The sequence below is a fragment of the Melanaphis sacchari genome, unplaced genomic scaffold (assembly GCF_002803265.2).
Source record: "Melanaphis sacchari strain LSU unplaced genomic scaffold, SCAv2.0 Contig75_pilon_pilon, whole genome shotgun sequence".
In the NCBI taxonomy this organism is placed as follows: Eukaryota; Metazoa; Arthropoda; class Insecta; order Hemiptera; family Aphididae; genus Melanaphis; species Melanaphis sacchari.
The window spans coordinates 321,625-345,068 of NW_020271537.1; the positions used below are offsets into that span (position 1 = coordinate 321,625).

The 23,444-nt window shown below is 25.4% G+C and overlaps 2 protein-coding genes and 1 long non-coding RNA gene across 4 annotated transcripts; 2 read left to right on the plus strand and 1 right to left on the minus strand.

Annotated features, from left to right (window-relative positions):
• Positions 1–6,118: 6,118 nt before the first annotated feature.
• On the plus strand, positions 6,119–10,370 carry LOC112601162 (cellular nucleic acid-binding protein-like). The gene is made up of 4 exons (XM_025348621.1): positions 6,119–6,241; positions 6,593–6,809; positions 9,329–9,544; positions 9,813–10,370. The coding sequence occupies exons 2-4, from the start codon at positions 6,595–6,597 to the stop codon at positions 9,958–9,960; spliced, it is 579 nt and encodes a 192-aa protein (XP_025204406.1). The 5' UTR covers positions 6,119–6,241; positions 6,593–6,594; the 3' UTR covers positions 9,961–10,370.
• A 3,403-nt stretch (positions 10,371–13,773) lies between these two features.
• Positions 13,774–15,838, minus strand: LOC112601164. The gene is made up of 2 exons (XM_025348623.1): positions 15,683–15,838; positions 13,774–14,108 (listed from the first exon to the last, which is right to left on the minus strand). Exons 1-2 carry the CDS (start codon positions 15,723–15,725, stop codon positions 13,945–13,947), a joined length of 207 nt encoding a protein of 68 aa, XP_025204408.1. The 5' UTR covers positions 15,726–15,838; the 3' UTR covers positions 13,774–13,944.
• Positions 15,839–19,584: 3,746 nt separating this feature from the next.
• Positions 19,585–22,513, plus strand: LOC112601163. Of its 2 annotated transcripts, none has more exons than XR_003115035.1 (3): positions 19,585–19,890; positions 20,656–20,836; positions 21,727–22,513. It is a non-coding gene; the product is annotated as an uncharacterized LOC112601163 (long non-coding RNA). The 2 variants fall into 2 exon arrangements; XR_003115036.1 differs by lacking the exon at positions 19,585–19,890 and adding an exon at positions 20,537–20,578.
• Positions 22,514–23,444: the final 931 nt, after the last annotated feature.

Genomic DNA, 23,444 nt, shown 5'->3' on the forward strand with positions numbered 1-23,444 from the left:
AATACTGCGTTTCAATTAAAACCCAAACGTTTTTCATTTCATAAAAATAATTTAATGGATATTATAAGAAATTGATTAGGTAATATCTAATAGTGAAGTGCCAATACGAGTTCGTAAAATAGTTATTTTCGATGAAATTTCTTTTCGATTTGAATTTAAAACATAATTTACTTGAAGGCATTATTAAAAATAAATATTTACCGAATAAATATAGGTAACACTAAAATTGAACCCTAGCTAAATATCAATAATGTATTACAAAAATGAATAAAGGTTAAAACCTACCTAGATATGTGTAATTTGTGTAATAATTTATTATATGTATGTTTGAAAAATCAATCATTTAGCAAGTAGGTAATGTATAATTGAAAAGAGTACAATCATACGCACATAATATTATATTATATTCTTATACACTTAAGTATTTAATATTTAACATAGGTAAATAGATACTACGGTTTAGAACGGAAAAAAAAGTAAATAGATACTATAATATTTAATTAATTAAAAGATAATATTTATCTTTTTGAAATTATTTTACTTACAAAGTTTTTTCCGCAGAAATTATTATATGATATAATATTTTTATATGTTATTTTATGTGTTTGTGGTTATTACTAATAGGCTACAAGACAGCATTTTTGAAAAATTATATCTATCAATTTTGTACTTTTTTGATTGATAACATACATTGTAATTTATTATTCCAGAACAGAATATTTTTTGGAATGTTTTTCATATATACAAATCGAACTTTTGACGAGTAAATTATGAGTTATAAACTTATAACTGTTATAACTTATAAGTGTTTCAAGTTTTGATAAGAGGAGTAGAGGATTAATATTTAGCGGAGATTTTGGGTTGTCCTGTACTTCTTAAAAGTTTCAATTCTTTACAATTATTTGAAGTTTATATTACAATAAAATAATTAAAATCAAACGAGGGAAATCGTTATTTTTACATTTAAGTACCTATCTAATTTTATAAAAATATGTATTTCAGTTTTAAATTATCTATTTGAAAGTTATTTAAATTGTTCTTAATATTTTTAAAATGCTTTAAGACTAACTTGACTTATATATTACATTTTAAAGTTTTAACTTTTTAAATTAAAAAATGCAGAAAATTATAATCTATACAAAATAATTTTCAATTTTTAACGAATTTTAATTTCAAATGCGCATATAAAAACAAACGTGACTATGTATTTCGTTATTTTTAAATTTTTATAAGTGTAACTTATGAAAATCTTTATATTTAATTTTCAAACTATTTGACCCATATCTAACCAACATTTTATTAAACATAAATCAAAAAACTAAGTTAACATTTTAAATCTTTAAAAATAGCTTAAAAAGAGCAAAATATTTAATATTATAAAATTATTTAAGGAAAACTTATTATTTATTTTGAATAACTTAACAAAAACCTAAAATTAATTTTGTTGAAAAATGCTTTTTGAAATACAAATAGCTTTACCATTTTTTTTTTTCAATGAGATAATAAAAATACACTATTGATTTATTTATAATGCAAATACTAAAATACTTGGTATATGAAATATGGATATATCAAAGAATAGAGATGGTTTTAAGCATATGCCTCAATTTTGAAGGTTTATCTTTGTCCAAGTTTTGTAGTATAAATAGAATAATGTGATTCATATAGACATCCTTGACCTTCGTCTATAACTTGACCATCGCAAAACGAAAAAAAACACTTAAAATTATATCGGTTTATGGACTATTCAAACATTGAATACCTATTGATTTTGCTGTTTGTGAGCATTTTATAAAATATTTTTTTTATTGATTCGTTTTAAGTTTTAAGAATACATCTTATCAGCTAATCAAAATATTTTAAAAATAATTAGAAGGCAATAGTATAAACATTTGGTGAAAATTTTAAGTATCTGCGGCTATGCGTTTTCAAGTTACATCAAAAAATAAAATCGTTTTTGTAGAAAATTGGATTGACGTGAACATTTTTGTTTTTTCCAATTGTGAAGATAAATACCTCGAATTTTTGAGTATGACATCTCCAAAATAAAAATAAGATTCAATTTTTAAATTAAGCTCCCTTTTTTTGTATGAATTTCTAATTTTTATTTTCATATACATCTCTTATACATTCATTATCATACGCTATTATATATTCTATATTACAACTATTTGTAAAAAAAGCTTCAAATACGTATTCTTTTATATTTTTTCTGTTGGTTTTTCGTAACTGCATAAAAATGTTAAATACTTTTACATTATCATACAAATTGTGATTAATTAATAGAAATTAACAATGCATATTTTAAAATACAACTATAGAGTATTGTTTATACTCTATAGTAGTTATAGTACTAACAACAATATTATTTGTTGTAAATACATATTATATAATAATTGAATACTAATAATATAAAAATGCAATGTTTTCCGAAAAAAAAAAACAACCAAACGTATTATAATACTAAAAGTAAAATAAATGACTTAAATAACTATATCAAAAAACAATATTGTGGACTATAGTATATACTATATAGGTGATATAGTATATATTATATAATATAAGCTGAATGATGATAGACGTCTCCGTTCAGAACCTTTTTCGTATACAATTAATAATATTACTATGATATATTAAACCTATCATTTAATTTAAATTTAACGCATTCATTACAGTGATTTACTCGACACCTATACCGTACAATAGAGCGGTACTCACTTTGTTTCTCCACCTTTTTTTTTATATATTTTATTCCTATAAGCGTGGATACAATTGTTTTAGCTAGTCAAAAAAATCTTGAAAATTTAATATAATATCTCACACAAATTGTTTTATAGACTTATAAAAATATCTAAAATACATAGATTACATTTAAAGTTAAAATATTGACAAAATCAGGAATATTTACAAATTGTTTTTAGTTTGAAAATTTATAAAATGTTATATAATTATACATAACAATAAATAAAAAAAATAATAAATATTTACATACAAGCATAATTTTGTTTCTTTTAGACGTTTGGATTAGGATGAAATAACATTTTGTAACTGTATGGATAAGAATATTTATTATTTTGCTTTAATGCAAAAACATTGTTTTTGGGGACTGCAAACTTTTACATCTATGATTATTTTTTCTATGCACAATGAAATTTTTAAAATATGTAGATAGTTTCATAGATAATAATACATTTACACCGATTTATTTGTATTTATACTATACTTTAAAGGTATGAACCTATTTATACTGTTATGTAGTAAAGTGGTCTGTAGTATTGATTTAGAAATTATAATAGTATTATATCATGCCATGATAATCATGGTATTAATTTATATATTATTATAGTTAGTAAATACTAATAAGTATAATAATATAACAATTGTAATATTTTCGAAAAAAAAAAATTAATCTACTGCGTAATACTTAAAGTTGAATAAATGATTTTAATAGAAATTTGAAAAAAAGACATATAATGAAATACCTATAGTCCTATACTATAGTTATACAGGCCGACAGACCGTCTCTTCTCAGAATTGTTTTTTGTTTATGATGAAGTATCATTGTTTTTAAATTTAATACATCTATGACCCACTAGACACCTACTGTACGTGTCTGTTGTACACCAGAGCGATACCCTCTTACTTGAAAGACTTTTCTTTGTTGATTATGAATTTTCTATTAGACGCCAAGATTATATTTTCATTATTTATTATTCGTTATTATTTATTTGCCATATCAACGATGGTTTTCTTTGTTTTGTTTTTTTTCATTTAATGAGATTTTAACCATAAATTATCTATTATTATTATTATGCTTACTATATAGGTAACATCGGAATAATTCTTCAGTCATTTTTCATAAAAAAAACTTATTTTATATTAAATTAGCTGATACCTACCTATTGCGTACCTATTTAATAATATTGACAAAAATAAATAAATATTATATGCCATCAGGAAATCGATTAATCATCCGAAAACAAACTCCAATTTGGATGTATAACTTTTATTTTAATTGAATTTAAAACTTATTATTACTGCAGTGCTACGTGCAAATACCTAACCCTTTTCAGTTTATTTTTTTTCGGCAACGTTTTAACGCTGTACAATTTATCATTTAGTCTCGTCCCGCACACTCGACAATTTCCCTACAGGTATGTAACACGTTTATAATTAATTTTCAATATGTTCAATATTATTTTATCAAGCGTTATAGGTAATGGTTGTATACACATCACACATACCTGTGATGTACCTGTGACACTAGCTGGGATGTTCGGCAGACAACATACTATTATAATAATAATATTACACTACCAATATTAGACCATCGCGATGGGTATTGCACATAATTATTATGACTCATTGACAGTACTCAGTAGTATCTACTGACAATAACCGAATACCTAATTTCTCGTCGTGTCACAGTCACACAATCGAGTCATCAACGTACAGTCTATAAAACTACGGTTTTTCGATGACGTAGTCGGACGTCATAGCCGCTGTTAATGTCGGTAGACGTAAGACTATATTATTATGGAGTGGTGTACAGACTTGACACAATATCGCGTACGAGAAAAGACGAAGCGTTACGCGTGTACCTTTTGAGGGCTTAACAGCTAATTTGCGATGTATTTGTGTCAGATTCGGTAGCGTTCAAAATAGGTACATATTCAGAGGCGAACTGGTCAGGTGGGACAGTAGGAAAAGTCGTAGTGGGCCGCAGGCTTTCTAAGGCCGCCGGTCCAAACCGTGTAAATTCAAATTTTTAATCTTTAAACTAAAATAAAATAAAATAATAATGATTATCAAAATTAGCCGATCATATTTATCTTATATTATAAAATGGTTGTAAATACAAGTTTTTATTAATACAAAATAAAGACAATTTATATTTAATTCAGCTTGGTATACATTATACAGCAATACTTTTATTTATAACTTTTAATAAACAATAATATAATAATATGAATAATAATTCCATTTAAATGCGGGTGTCATCGTTTGGTCGCCGAGTGATGGCTGACGGGTCGGTTTTTTGTTGGTATTGTGTAATGGTTCATTGTACATTTGTGTAAAATCATATGAGTGTGGGTGAGCATATGATATACGTTCAAAAATTACTCGACAAAATTAAAATTGAAAATATTATCGATTAATGATTACCTAAAAGCCAGATCAACTGTAATGACAAAAATGTTTTCATTGTAAAAAAAAAATGACATTTGATTTTTATTAAATACAATTTAACATAATGTCTTTTCTCAACTTTATTGGTATAAATTTATTATAATGCATAGTATGAATTATGATTACACGAACAACATTTATTTGAGCCTAATATCGACTATTTGTTGATTAGCATGTTACAGCATAGGTATTTGCCTTCTAATATAAATAAAACGTTTAGTCACGAGATATTAGCAATAAATTTATCATAATATTATACGAGTGATTTAAAATTTAAAGAAAACACCTATATATACTTTATTTGAAAAGTGGGCCGGTAACCCCGTATTTTCACCTGGCTGGACACCTCTCAGTACGCCTCTGTACAGACTGTACATAATGATAATATTATTATCACGATGTCAAGACGCCGGGTCAACCGGAATTCAAAACTACGATAGGTATTTTAAAAACCCAAAACGGAACGAGATTTTGTCCACAGACGGCAGACGCGACAATCGCGAGGAGTCCAGAACCGTTCCGGCGATCCGCCGATAAAAATCGTTATCAGGGAAGCCGGAAGAACGAGATTATCCCGGGTCACGGGTACACAGCTGCTGGATCGCTGGAAGTAATCAGAATTTCAGGTTCCAGGCCGCCGAGGCGCCGAGCGCGCCGACACCGCCACACGATAGTTTTTACGGTAGGACGGTAAAATATTATATTGTCGGTCGTGCATCGTGTTTAATGAATATAACGATAAAATATTATATAACGTGCCATTATTATTGTGCGCACGAGTATCTACAATCAAACGTATTCAAAACCCGGCCGGCTCGCGCGAAAAACTATTGTCTTTGGCACACGCGTTAAATCCCCGGAACCGGTCACACTGACCAACCGTAAAAATCACGTTTCTCTTCCTTTTTTTTTTTTCTCATCATACTTGTTCGTTGATGAAATATTCTTTCTTTTCGACCCGGTGTCCGCCAGCGTTCTTTTCACGTTTTTTAAAATTAAATTTTTTTTACATTTTTTCGTTTGTTTTTTACGAATAACCTACCGAATTCAGGTATTTATGCTCGTCTTTCGTTTTTTCACCGCCTTTTGACGGTACGACGGCTGTGACGGCTACTATTGAGTCCTTTTTAAACGTTTTTCTCGTACCGCAAATGGCCGAGATGCAAGATACATGTCACAATAGCCACTTTTGTTCCACATGGATTTCCATTACACTTGTGTTTTCTATTTTCCCGTCACGGTTGTTAATCCGCCCAAAATTGTGACTCGTCAAACCTTGCCCCATATCACATATTATGTTTAAATTTCAGTTTTTTTTTTTTTTTTTATTTGTTTGATGTCCCAACAGTATTTTTTTGAAAATATTAGTTGTTTAATAATTGTTTTTGTTTTTTTCCTTTAGTCATGAGTGCTGGAGTTATGTGCTATCGGTGTAACCGGTCTGGTCATTTTGCCAGGGATTGTCGTGACAGTGGTTCTGTAAGCAGTGCTACATTTAGCAGAGGCGGCAGAGGAGGCGGAATTGGTGGCGGAAGTAGTGATCGTGAAACAAATTGTTACAAATGTAATCGCAGTGGTCATATTGCCCGTGACTGCAAAGACAAAGACAGATGTTACAGGTAATATTATTTAAAATATTTATAGTTGAGTCAAAGCTCAATCTATGTTTTACCCATTTTTTGCCCCTTTCCATAATCTACATTATGTTGTGCAATGTAATATCAACAAAATAATTTTTAATACAGAATCATCATATTATGTGCTTCTTTACCACAGTGTAGAAAAGTTGATCAATATATATTTTTGTATTAGTTTTTATTTTGATTAAAGTTTTAAAACATACTTACTGTTAGTTTAATAATTCTGATCTAGGTACCTGTCTTTTTGTTTACTATTATTTTTTTTTTTTACATATTACCTTAACTGTTTTGAATTCATCTTAAATTTATGCTTGATATATATATGTATATATATGTCCATAACAGAAATAAATTTAAAAACGTTTCCATTTGTTGCTATATTCATTATATTATATTTCATAATTGAGGTTATGTGGTCATATTCTTTTGAATGGGTGTGTAATCAATCAGGTTTTTAAAATTTAACATAATCTCTATTGTTGTAGGTTGGTTATATAACTTTTCGTTTTACATTGTATTGTTTTTTCTCTAATAATTTTAAACTGTATTTTGTTATACAATTTTATTTATATAAATTTCTAACTAAATAATAAGTAATATGAAAATACATTAAGTAAATATTTGATCTTGATATTTTAAAAACCTGTTAACTTTAGATAAATTAATAATATAATTAATGTACTTTAATATCTATAATTAATATGACAGTTGATCATAAATTCATGTCAGAATAATAATTATTTTAATGTTAGAAATGTAACATACAATACTATTGTAATTATTTTTCTACTATAGCATTATCTTTAAGAATTAATTATTTTAAACAATTGTTATACAAAATAATAAGTTTTAACTAAACCAAGTACCACGGTAAATCATAATTTTAATCTATTACTTTTATAAATTGAATATTATATACATAAAATAGTAATTATAAAGTGTATCTACTATGATCTGTTTGCAAAAGAATTTTTTTTGAAATAATTTATCTATAATTTGATTATGTCTTGTCTTGTCATATATTTTCCAAACAAGAAATTTTAAAATTATGTAAAGTTTTTGCTGAAGTTTAAAAACATTTTTATTATTCTTGAAATTGATATGGATATGATTTCATATTTTTAAAGTTTACCCTTGGCTTTAAATTTCTTAGCTAGTATTTTCATTCATGACAAGTATTAAAAAAAGGTCCAATTTAATCAAGTCATATGTGTAATGTTTTAGAATTAATATGCAAGGAAACAATTTTATTTTAAATTAATGATTTGTAAATTTTGAATAAAAATCATAATAGTTGGTACCTATTTTCACAAAAAATATAAGCTGTATAATCTAGCTACCTATGAAAAATGAATAATAATTAATAAAATATGTCGTGGTAGGTACATCTTGGTTTTAAATTGTAATTTACCTCAGTTTACAGGTAAATTGACATCTATGGTACCCCGTTTTGTTAACTATTCAATCAAGCTACATTCTATAACTCATTGTTTATTTTCAAATGGGGTTCAAACTAGACTTACAAGTTTTACAATATCTTTAAAAAATTTTTGATTTTTTTTTTAAAACCTGTCAAGTAGTTTTTGAATATTTAAGTTACAAACAAATTCATTTTTATACAATTGGATAATCTTGAAGTTTTATTTTTGTTATGAATGGCAACCCTATATTTAAACAAAATATATTTAATTTTTGTGAGCTATCATTTTATAGTTATCTATATTTGTAGAGAAGTAAAGCTTTATATATTTCCAGAGTCTCAAGAAATTTGAGTGCTATTTGGCGGTTTAGTAGTTTCTAAGTTTCTAAGTCCTATATTAATTTATATTAATTCATTTATAAATAACTACAATAAAAAATTTCATATGATACTTTTGTAAGTCACTTGCAAAATAATAATAATTTATTTTTATTTTTACAAGTAATATACAATCTCTATTATTAATACAATAAGAATATATGCTAAAAGTACATTCACATTAAATAGTTTGATAGAAGGAGCCACCTATTGATGACACTTTCTATGGTTATTAATTATTTACTTAATACATTTTTTTTTTTAATATAACAAATCACGACACCACTTGTGCTTTAGGCATAGAATCGTTTATAGAAACAAAATAATAATTGTACATTTATAATATTAAACTCATTAATGACCCTTGGATATAATGATTTTTAAAAAGTATGATCAAAGCAACAAGTAATTTTATAATATTCTATAACATGTAATTTTATGTTACGTATAGTAATGGAAATGCTGGTAAGAATAATTTAAGTATTGCTTAAATAAGTCAATTAATGTTAAACAGTCATTAAACCTGTGCTTACTTATTAATAATAATATTATATTATAAACCTATATAAATATGTATGCATTATAGTTAAAATCAGATGTTGTTGTTAAATATGATATCCAATAAAGTGTTTTATCATTTGTATTTTCTTATTAAAAATAAATATTAAAGTTAAAATTAAATTTACTATTACAATTTTAGATGTGATGGCGTTGGTCATATAGCTCGTGACTGTTCTCAATCTGCTAGTGAACCATCATGTTACAACTGTCGTAAAACAGGACATTTGGCTCGCGAATGCCCAGATGAACGCGCAGAACGTGGTATGGGCGGTGGAATGGGTGGTGGTGGTAGCAGTTCAACTTGTTACAACTGTAACAAAATAGGACATTTTTCCAGAGACTGCATGGAAAGCAGGTAATTATCATATACAACTAGTAAATAATAACTAAATTTTTACTATTGAATGAATATTTAATTTAAACTTGCCTTTAAAAATTATATATAATTTACAATTTATTCCTTAAAAATTATATTCATATTAAATATCTTATATTATAAAACATTAAGTTAAAAATGATAATATTTTTATTATTATTACATTTATAGACATATTTAAATCTAAATATGTTTTTATAATTCTGTATATTAACATTTATTTATTTTAATGATAATCTTGTTTTAGAAATGGTTCTGGAAACTATTCGGCCCTTTGTCGTAACTGCAATCTTTCTGGACATATGGCTCGTGATTGCCCAGAGGGTAACAAACAAAGTTGTTACAACTGTGGTGAACAGGGACATTTAAGTCGTGAATGCCGCAAGCGTAACTAGTTCCAGAGTTTTTACATCTATTATAATTATCACAATTTTCAAATTCGAAGCCAGGAAAAAAACAAGGATAAACATATATCAAGAAAAATTATAACAAAATCTTCTTGTTTAACATTCTTCTATTAATAGTGGCAGCATTTTTTTTTTTATAAACAATCATATTATTCACAATATATTTGTGAGAATTAAGTTTCTAAGTATGATTTTAAATTGAACAAAAAAAAATGTATATTAATAACAAACAAAAAATTAGAAAATTGTGAAAACAGTACATCTCAATGCTTATGTTTGTTCTCTGTCAGTGGGCCTGTTTTCTATATATAAATCAAACATTTATTGTATGTAAGGGATTTGTTATTGTGTATTGGTCTTATTTTTTTATTCAATAAAACCTGGCTACACCGAGTTTATATCATAGTGTTATCTTTAAGTTACATTTTTATGTAACCCACCAAGCATTTGTTAAGTCTTCTCCATATAATAGTATATACTTTTAGCCTTATTTTACTATTTCCTTACAAATTACAACAGTATGTTTATTACATATGGTGGTAAAATATCGGTCAAATTACTGAAAAACTAATAACAAAAAAAGATTAAATTTCAATTTTCAAAATTCCTAATAAAATATTAAAAAAATTTTATGAAATAATCTAATTTTATATTTTAACACAAATTAACAAAATACATTTAAAGTTCACATTTTAAATCTTGATGAAATAATAGTACTTGACTAACTTTTTATGGTTCTGTTGTTTTGCTTATTTTAAATATTATTACTTTGGTTAAGTATAATTTTGTAACATACATACAGAATATTAAATTAATATTTATTATTATGCAAGCATCATTACTATTTGATTAATTAATAATGAAATATTATTTTAATTTTGTTATAATTATTTATCATACACATATTAAACTACTTTGATGTCTGATTGTACCTTCAAAATATTTTGTTACTATAATACATATAAACAATAATATCTAATGATAATTGCCTTTTAATATGGTTATTAAGTTTGTTACAACTAATTATTTAAAATTCTATGTTATATCAATAATTACAAATTTAATTAACTAATCTAAAGGTAGAAGGTTAGAATTATATTTTGATATAAAAAAAAAATAATAATACTCTAAATACAAGTTTATTTTTATTTATTGAGAATATTATGTTAAAGTTAAAATATTGGTGATTGTTATTATTTTTATTTAAGTTAACAGATACAACTTACAAGTTGTTTATAAGGAAATAAAAATTATTAAGATATTAATTAATTTTCACACTTTTATAATCTAACTTTCTTTTACGTTTAGTTTTTTCATTTTATTCTTCAAATATGTTTATTTTATACCAAATGAAAAAAAATCAATTTGAACAAATAATTTTTGTTTTTATTTTAAATTTTAAATCATCTTAGTTAAAAATATAGATATGTGATTATGATAGTATTGATATTAAAATTAATGCGTATTTAGAAATCTGAGAATTCTTAAATTTTATAATTTTATAGAACTTAGTTATATTGTTTATCACACATTTTTCTATTCAAATATATATATTTTTTTACCTTAGATATTTATTATTTTTATAGTTAACTGAATTCATTACTGTATGTATTAGTAAACCAATGGTTAAAGATATCAAAATAGTATGTCGTGTACTCGTGTGTCAATCATGTTTTGTCCTTAACTCTGGGATAAATAATTTATTATTTGAAAATTTAAGTAACTCCTAAGTCATAATCTATATTTTGTGAAAAAAAAAACACTGACATTTCTTTTTATATCTTAAACAAAATTTAAATATTATAAATCTATTTCCATTTAATCAGGCGAAGACTGGCTATGTTAATAATTAACTCTGAGACCTTCACAAATAGTTTTATAAACTGCTTAATAACGTATCAAAACAAGAATGTGTCCAAAACTAATGGTTTAACAATTATTTTGCTAAATCCTATATGCTTTAACAAAAACTTGTAAGCTTTCCAACAATCTGACAAAATTATTAACCCTAGTCTTGTATATTTCTATGTTATATAAGGTAATTTAGGTAATAAAATTATTCGTATTGGTTTGAAGTTGGTACAGCAACGTACTAATATAGGTATTATGATATAAAATGTAGTTTTCCCATTTTTTAAAATAGATCTCCATCACGAGCTAAATACGATGATTGTAGGAACACGACTAGGAACTATAACGGTAAACTTTATGGAGGGGTGATAACAAACTAAACTAACGAGTACCTACCAAATGTTTTTAAACATAGTAGTTGGTACTTATTATATATTTTGTGTAAGATACTCGTAAGTTCAAACTTGATTTACCATTTGTCATTGCAATTAAGACTTTCTAAACAGTTTTACAATAAAATTAAAAAATCTATTGAAATTCATAAAATACCAGTAAGAGTTGATACAGCTTTTCGAAATAGTTTTAGTTAGCAATGTTGTTACGTAACGCATTTTTATATAACTTCATATAAAGTTAATTTTTACTCGGTTAACTAAACTTTAAAAATGATTAAAACTTGCATCAGATTTGTCAGTTTAGTACATTAAACAGTTTTTAGGGTTACATTTTTAAAGATTTTGGCTCGTCCATGTAAATTTATTACTGTTGTCAGTAATATTATAGTTTTATACATCAAAATACTATCACGACAGAGATATGAGCATTGTTCTTAGGTAACTGATATTTATTTGTTAATACATTTACTAATTCATAATCACTTGACGGAATTTAAGATGTTTTAAAAGTAATTATTTCAGGTATACAATACCTACCTAAATGTGTAATCACAGACCATAAATTTATTTTTATCATTTTACTATACCTATAACTATACAACTTTAAATGGAAGATGCCTATAGATTAATGTACATGTTAAGAAATTATTATTCGTGATAAAATAATTTAAGTTGTACAATATTAAATATTATTATCTAGCTGGTACTTACAGATTACAATTTAATTTGTATTTACTAATTTAAGATTTTTTTACACTGTAGTCTGTGTTAAAAAGTTTTCAAATTTAATACAAAGTTATCACAGTATCACCCATAAGTGGTTCATACTGAAATTAAAATATCTAAACAGTTTATAGGCATAGTCTTTTTTTTTTAAAACACCAGAAATTCAATTTTAAACGAAATTACATAGTTAAACAAATAATAACTATGTTAATTTTTTTTGTCGTCAATCGTCATTCATACATTTTATTCTTAAAATGTTTAACTTTATTCTGAATCTTACTGTGCACAATCAAATTTTCAAAATATCATGTAAATTAATTTTTAGTTATTACTACGGCTGACATTTTAATGCTCTAAAAAATCTCAAAAATGCTTTTAAAGAAATATGCAAAAATGACTTAAAAAACTTTAAAAAAAACTAGAGTAGTGTTTTTTTTTTTTTTTATGTTTCTATGTGTAGGCTATATTTAATACGAAACTGATACATTACGGTATCTCGTAGTTTATTTTTATTATTTCATCATTTATTTTGTCATTTAAAAATGATTGATTTTTTTTTTTTGATATTATTAAGAATAATTTAAGAGCATCACCAACATATTTAACAACAATTTATCACCCTTTAAAAAACTCTAGTTTTACCACGGGGTAAATTATAATCCTTACACTGTAGTTACACCACAATGTATTTCAATTAGAAACCACTAGAATGGTATAATTATTGTATAAATATTATATTATTATTATATTCGTTATTGGTACAAAAACTGAAAAACATAATTCGTGTTTATATAAAGTAGTTTTTATTGATTTTTTATTATTACAATTAGAAAAAAAAAAAAATTAAATGTTTTCGACACGATAATAATAATTCAATGATTGTTATTAATAGTATAATAGGTACATGTAAGCTTGGTAAGCGCGTCTTACTAAAAATCTTCGGTACAAAGTCAAAATGTATTAAAAAGAAAGATTGAGTTCAGCTATTGATGTGATTGCGTTATTTGCAGCACTGTTCGGATTTTCCCAACAATCCGTTACAACGACGCCAAGTTTTGACTCTCCAACCGGGTCCAAGTATGTTGCACCAGTCGCCAGATGAATGTGCGTGACAGTCCAACCAGCGGCACTCGGCATCGATCATTGTGGTTACGACCAGCAAAACTATAAGTCGAAAAGCATACGTGTTAGATAAGTATATAGGTACCTACTTTATGTTTTACTCTCACATTGTACGGAGAAAGTGTAAATAATTTTAAGTCTGATAAAATAATAGTTTGGCTTTTACTGATAAATGATAATACATCAGGCGTACATGCGTATATTATCATCGGCGCAAACGAGAGGGGCTAGAGAGGCCAGAGGGCCACCGAACTACGCGTATTTATTATTTATTAATTGTTAATTGGTATTATTGAGAGAAAAGTTCATTGAAATCAAATATTAATAAAAATCAATGTAGTTTGTATTATACATAATATCATCAAAACGTCTTGTCCACGTCATAGATATTATAATTCCTTTGTAATAGGGACAAAAAATTAAAACTCATAAAAATATTTAGCTATAGCATGCCCGTTTTGTCGTTAAGTATAACAAATTCATAAAACCCATAATATTTTATGATAATATGTATTGATTTGAAATTGTATTTTTTTTTTAATTATATTTAATTTAAAAAAAAAAATAATCTCATACTTTGAGTTTGGCGGTTTTTATTATAACGTACCTACTGAAAACAGCTTAACATATTTAAATGTTAAAGTTTTTGGATACGATTTAAATTTATACTGATGTGATGCCGTAAGAACTTTAGATGAACTTATAATCGAGTTGTGCACATGTTATTTCATAGTTTTAAATGTATAATCTTTAAAATGTTTCTATAATAGTCAAGAAGTAGCGAGCTGAAACGAACATTTTATTTATTACGATACCTATGTATTACCCTTACTTGAGTAAAGAAATTCCTAGGCCCCCAATGCTTAACTACACTTAACATATCTCAGATTAGTTATTTTTGAAATACTTATTGACTCGAATTTATTAATGTTGGATAGACAGATTTCTTAAAATGGTTTTTAAAATTAATATGGTCAAATTGTATTCAGTAGAATATTCATATATTTAAATATAATTTTTTTCATAAAAACAATGAAAAATATAACCACAGTACTAAATATTAAAATAAATTATAAATTTCCATTAATATTTCTAAAGCTTTAATTGATGTTTTTTAATCATAAATATTTATATTGTTGAAGTTATGTAAGTATAGTATTATTCTTTTATTTATAATTATAAATTCAACTATTTTGCAAGACAAATTTTAGATAATTATCGGATTATCTATCTACCTAATATATATAATAATTCTAATTTTCATAATTAAGTATAATTCTTTTTTTAAAAACCAAGTTCCTAATCGAGGGTCATTCTACTGTACCTATTGGTCTTAATGTAAAACTTAAAAAATAACTGCTGGCTATACCTAATTATTACTTTTTGAGCATTTATTAGTTACAATATGTGTGACATTAAAATGATTACATTTTTAATAAAAGTTAGATGTTAAAATTTATGATATGCTTATATTATATTATACACGATACACACTATAGTCATCTACGCATTAAAGTGGATATATGTATATATATATATGTTTAACTGTATAAGTACTTATAAAGTAAGAAAATTTACAAATTGATTTATATATTTTGTATTTAGTTTGTACTTACCCAACGCGACGGCCAAAAGAATTAAAGACAAGTTGCGATTCATGTTGATATTTGAGTTGAGTTTCAAGTGGTTAATCTTGGATTGTAAGTTTCAAGAGCTCTGTCGACAGTCGGCAGTTGGCAGTTGGAAGGTGGATTGTTTTTCGTAGTGTTAGACTTGGGTCTTATATAGTACTAGTACCTATAGATATTTGATTATTCATATCAGGCGTTGGTGGTAGGTAGTGAAATATTACCGGTTGTTAATCAACGATAATAATCATTTTTGACTTATGGTAATCGTAATAATTTATATGATTCTTGCGTCGCGTGTAGTTAAACGTCTAGGGAATCCCGATAAAAAAATTAATGATATGTAAACAGAATATTAAACGTTATTATTAATCAATTGAGATACTAAAACTACGTAACAAATTCCAAAGATCGCAGTATAGTAAATATTAACACGCATTCACGTGTTTATATCAATAATATTAATATTGTAGGTAAAACCCATAAGTAATGGTACTATTGACCTAATAGTATTTGAAAGTTATTATTTATAATTATTTTTAGTTAATAAGGTTAAACATCTACAGATTATGAGAAAAAAAACCATACAAAAAAACAGGATCATATAATTACCTATGCGATTTTCCATTATTTATTATAATATTATTATTATTAATAAGTAAGTACATATATATATATATATATATTTAATATTGTATTATAAGTTAAAATAATATTTAATAAAAATATGTTATTGTTTTATACATTTTTATTTTAATCAAAACAATACAAATATTTGAAGTATTGAAATATGCATAATACATTACATCTGTTTAAAAACATAATAAGATATTTAATAATTAGATAATTATTAATTTTTACAATTGATATTGCCATATAGTCATACTTAAATTATTATTTAATAGATACTCCGATATCTGTTGTAGCTGTTTTCTTAAAGTATTCCAGAGATGGGACAATAGAAGTGTATTTTATTAATATTAGGTATATATTATATATATATATATGTACATAAAATACTTTTTTTTATGTCTAAAGACACTTTTTGCAGCAAAAACAAAGATTAAATCTAAAATACTTAGATTGAGTTAGATTGGTTTCTAGTTGAAATTGAATTTAGCTTATACTTTTCATAATAATCATTTAAAAACTAAAAAAAGTTGAGGAAAGATGGGGACTTTTTGTTAACATTTATTTTAAATTAAATCGTATTTATTTTTTCATAGTAAAATGAATAACACTAGAGACTCGGATATTTGTAGGTAATTAAAATTTATATTATCGTTTTCTAAATCCCATTTTCAAAATATTTTTTAACTATTTACAGACATTTTTGACATTTTTGATTTTTATTAATTTTTTTCGATTTATGTAACTATTGGTAATATTTTCCATTCTAAATAAAACACTTGAAAATGCAATACTAGGTTTTACATAAGTTATTCTTGTAAGTTGTAACATTTGGAAAATGTCGAGAATTGATAGTCATAATTTTAATTTTTTTTATGCTTTAAAACATTTGACAAATTTCGTCAACACCACGTGAATTTGCATATTATTTTACTCTCAAAATTCATATATATGAATGTATATTAATACATTAGGTTTAAAAATTTAATACATGATTCCTCATAAGTTTTTCCTTCTACATTTTAACAGTATCAAAAATACATGTTATGTTTATTATATTGAAAATAATGTTTATAAAGGTTAGAAGTTAAATGTGTATTTAATTTATTATTTTGTAATTATAAACAGATTAGGAAATATATTGTACATAATTAGATATTTGAATAAAAAATAACTATTTTATTGTACTCGTAGTTAAAAGAATAGACTTGAAACTTTTCACCATTACATGTATTATTATTTTCTACGCATATTTTGTTAATTTTAAAATATGATATAGATAATAAATCATTTTATTTGTTATGGGTTGGTGGGTGGGTGTCGGGTGAGTGTCGGGTGAGTAGTAAATTAGAATACTGAACTTTTCAGTTCCTTTACTAAATGTTAGGAATAATAAGAATATAAATATTTTTTAAGAGTCTAAAGTAGGTTCAATCGAAATAAGTTTTATTTTGTAAACCATTTATTTATTTTTTATTTGATAAAATATAATAATAAACTACAAATAATTATCTAAATGTAATGTATAGGCGTATAACTAATACCTATTAGCGTTTAAGTTGATGAAGATGTGGATATAGAAATTTGTGGTTTATTGAATATTTTAAAATGTCATGGTGTTTAATAAAATAATAATATACATGCTACTACGTTACTAATGGAAAAAAGTTTCAAATTTCAATACGATTAGTATTTTTTGAATTCCAGTAAAATATCTAAAGCCTTTTTCGAAAAACTGTTATTTTCCGTTTAAATATTACAGTATTATACGTTTTCCTAAAAACATAAATTTCAAATTCAATTGCTTGGAAACAAAAAAATATTCCTATATATTTTGATATATTACTACCTAAATATTCCGACAAGAATAACTAATGAGTTGTTAAATTCAAGTTTGAAATAGAGTATTATATTTAATTAGATTATCAATGACTTATGAAATAATCGTCAAGTACATAATTACTTATTTCTTATATTTTAAATAAATCAGAGTGATTTAAATAATTAAAAAAAAAAAAAAATTAAACGTTTTTCCTTTTTTACAAATAAAATATAATTAATTTATCTTCATCAAGTTATCATATTAATGTTTGACATTGATTTTAATATAAAAATCATTGGTGTCACAATTTCAATAAAAAGTTTGAGAGTGTTGAAGTCACTTATTTTTTTCAGTTTTTTTATAAGAGTCATACATAATGATGATTATGTTATTGTAAAAACGAGGCATGCGCGCCAAACTGCGTTTTTGGAAATCACAAAAATCTACGTTAATAACATATTATTAATGTCTATGTGAAATATTTTTTTTTTGAAATTATTTTAAAACTTTTGATAGAGCTTTTTATTCATAGTTTTAGCGTATTATATCAAATAGGTAATATTTATACGTTATAAGTGACATGACCGTTTTAAATTTCCAAGCAAAATATGTCATTGTTTATTCTGTTTAAGGACATTTACTTATATTTATATTTTGAAATAACAATTAATGTATGTTTATCAAAGTTACCATTTAATGATTGGTCACATTTATTTACTTTACAGGTAGCATAAGTAAAAGCTTAGGTAAATTTAAACATCGGTATCTTCGTAATAAATAATTATTATTCCTTAGACAAGTGTTAAGTAATAACTAATAATTAATGATGTTAAACTTATGGAAGTAGTATTGTAGACAAACCTGTAAGCCTACACAAGTTTTGTTACTTAGAAATGATAAACTCGTTTTTGTACATGGTAATTATACTTATTATTTATAATTTATAACTACGTTTATTCATATATTGTATGGCGCGTGCCCTTCCGATGGATTTTTATGTAATATAAATTATAATAATATATAGTGGCGTAAATTCAATGAAAATCTGGGGGAGCTTTCAACCCTTCTATTTTTTTCATGTTATCTAGTAGTTATGAATACCGGAACCTTTAAAATTTCATATTTAATATTGACTATGATGTAAAGACTAAAGTGTAGGATAAGTATATTATAATTTAATTAATTAATTAGCGCAATAACTAACACACGAACGTTTATTTTTATATTATAATTTGAATTTATAGGTCACTCTAATATTATTCTCCTTCCAGTTTTAGCAAAAATATATATCGCTTCACTTTTTAATTGTATTTGTTAGGCAATTATTTATTATCATTATCTATAATAAAATTATACTAATAATATAGTGCATTGGGTTTTTCACATTGCAAATGCGCACTTCGATGTTTTTGCCGAATGGCAGTCCGAACGGGTGCTTATCGCCACCTCTACGTTAACATCAAATAATCTAAACTCAAATTGTTCAATTTTATTTTTTATTTTTATAAAAAGTGATTGCAGTATTACACGTTATTCTATTACCGTTTGCATACAGTATACACAAACGTTTCATCACACAATCAAATAAAATAATACGATAAAAACCCTGTTTTTCTATACAGATCAACTGACAACTACTTATTAAAATTAACATGAACAAATTTGGACGTGCTAACGCAGTTCAACATTAATCATCAACGCGAGCGAATTCAAGTATACAAATATTAACAGTCATCTTCATGTAGTTAAGTATTATTTTAAATAAATTGATAATTATTTTAGATATACAAACCAAACGTGTCTTTTTTATTGATATAAAAACTTTTTGCGCAAGCGCTCACACCTCCAGCTAGGGAAAACTTATCCGTAAGGAATAGAAATCCTCCCCTAGATAACTAATATCGTAATAAGGTTACTCAATAACGTTACAGTACCCATAAATAATATTGGTTCTATATTATTTTATTTATATATTGTATATTATTCTAGTCAGATAACTTATTTGAGATAAGTGAGGTAACCACTTAGGGTAGGCATCTTTGTCGTGGTTACCGCCATTAAATTCTACCCCATTAAACTGTTGTGTAATTAGTAAATGAATAAATTTAGATTTTAGCGAGAGTGTTTACTGGCAATATCATTAAACGTCATCGATTTCGAATCCATCATGATTCATGATAATATATTCACATGCAGTGTTAGAGTTTTACTGTAATACATCAAGACCATCGAACGTAGAGTACAATCTATAAAATATAAACTTAGGTACACCGTACATAATAAAAAAATAAAATAATACTATTTTACATTTATTTATGTATTAACACTAACGACAGTGATTCAAATATGGAAAATATATAAGGAAAATAGTTTTCAAGGACGCCTATATAACAATATTAGGTGTGTAAAAAAACTAAATGTTAATGAACCAAGTTAGTACGCAGTAAAAACTTTTATTATTAAAATATTAAAAACAAATAAAAAAATATTAAATTGTTTTTATTTGCAGTAGTTGGTTTTTCCAAATGATCCTAATGACGTACTCAATGAAAACGAGTTACTCCATTGATTATGCGCAAGTCGTCGAACTAGTGGCTTTCGATGTTTCTTGCGGCGACTACAACCTGCTAAATTGCATATTACGTGAATAGAATTTTTATCATTTGAGACCAACGATTTACTGCTTTAAGGTTTGTAATATTATAAATTATTATACTAAATTAACCAAAATTTTATTTTTATTCTATTTCTAAGAATTTTTCTTTTTTTAAGTAAATTACTTTAAATTTATCGGGCCATTATAAATATCAAAAGCTGCATAAATAATTAAACCAAGCGGAGTCTATAAATTGCATCTCCCAAAAAAGTTCATAGTCATATACTATTATGTAAATTGTGGCCCATGTACTTTTAAAACATATGCAAATTGCGGCTCGTGTATTTTTATGACATACGTAAATTGCGACCCGGGATATACCAATTTTCGGTCGGCTGCACAATTTAAAGATTGGTAATAACTAATAACTAATAATCTACGATGTAGATATCAGCTTTAGAAGTCAGGGAACAAAAAGCAAAAAAATGACTGAAAAGAAACATTTATACATGAAAAAATGTATGAATTGCAATAATAAAAAAAAAAAAAAAATTACTTGGTTAGACTAAGCGCGGAAATTATCTTACAAATTTTTACTAGTTTCTTAATTACAATTTTTTTTTAATATTATATATTTTAATGATACACATTTTTACCTAATAATCTATTAGTAATTGTTAATGATACATTTTTTGATTATAAACAAAAACAGCAAAACTAATATTACCATATCAATACTTAAACAATTATATTGTCAGTCCTAAGTCTGAAAAATGGGAAGGAAAATATTGATTTTAATAAATAAATTGACTTCGTACAAATTATACCTCGGCCGCAATTTACATTTACGTATGTATAAAATATACCCGCGTCGCAATTTACACAAAAAATTAAAAATGGAACGCAATTTACACTATTTACAGTGACCCAAATCAAGCTACACATCATACATTTTATTTTTACGTTTATTGTTTCTTTTTTCAGTAAAAAATATTACTGACCATGGGCATAATGAGCCATCCAAACGTAATTTTATAACATAACTGTTACATTTCATACACAGCTAGTTAACTTTTTTGGTACAGTTGCCGTTGAATGAAGTTTTTGATGATGGAACAATTGGAACATATTGTATTGTTAATTATGATGTAATAGCGAGTATAATAAGCGAAGTAACAACAAAGTTTAAATAATAAACATAAAATAGTAGGTATCAAAGTGGATAACGTATTTTACAGATACAACCCGTGCTAACGGCATAATATGCTTATGGTGAATAAAATAAATAGGTATTGCATTTCGGTCGAGTGTAAAGTAATCGTATTCGTTCTGTGTCAACTAAAATTAGTCACGGAACAAATTTTAAAACAAAACAATTAAAAACCGAATTTAACAACGCGGCCGTGCGACCTGTGAACATGACCGTTAAATTACAATTTGCTCCGTTATTACATTATAATATAATACTATATGTATATGTATGATATTATACACACAATCTCACACAGGAATACAGATTAATTAAGATGTTAGAGTAAATTTTTAAATTTTGTGTATAAAAAAAAAAAATAAAAAATAAAAATTTTATCGTACGTATGCTAAAATCATAATATAGCTTACAATTATTAGCTAAACGGGATGAATATATGAACATTAAAATAATAGATAATAAGGAAAAAACGATTTCTATTTTTACACGAGTACGATTACTACCACATATTATATTATATGAACATGTAGCGTTTAGGTTATATTATAACAGCCCAATACTTTTCAAGATCTTAATTTATTACAATAATTTATTCAAATAAATATTTGTATTTCTATTCACACGCAGGGCCGTTATTAGTTATTATTTATTTATTGTATACATATAAAACAAAACAATATTTTCGTATTAAAATTTGATAAGTAATTGTTATTCTATAATATATGGCTATCAAATATTATAATTGCCTATGCACATAATATATATAGTGTATAATATGTACTCGGTGCATAACTTATTAAATTTAAATTTAAATGTAATTATTCTAATTTATGTGCTGTTTGTTTTTAATGAAATTAATATTTTTATACCTTGTTTTGAAATTGATCATAATTATAGTAATTAGGAGGTAGACATATACTACTATTGCCGTAGATACCTGTTGGCATTTACTATAAATTAACTTTTAAACGTTTATTTTATTTATAAATACATAAACAAACAACTATGCCATGGCATTGTTTTTACTTCTAACACGAATTCAATGTAACATAGCAAAAATTATACTATGGTAAAAAAAACCTTTGCATAAACGTATGTTGACGATGATCACGGGTATCCGGCGTGTCAAAGACAATTTATTTACTTGACGGTACAGAGCTTCTGAATACCAGCGTAATCGACGCTTTTTTTTTCAGGCTATTATAACATTATTCGCATATTCATATAACAATAAAGTTTATTATAATTTATTGCTCTCTGGTTATAATATGTAAACGTGTCGTACAATATAAATTCTTAACAATAAAAAATGAATTTTAAATTGACAAATTGAATATAGAATCATATTTGTAGAAGATACTCGTATTTTTCAAGACCGCGATTATAGTTGTAAATATCTTCTGATTTCTTATGAAAATATACGCCAAGTAAAAAAACACTATCACTTTTGGATAAGTTCATCAAGTTGTTGTTATACTCGTGATGCCAGTCA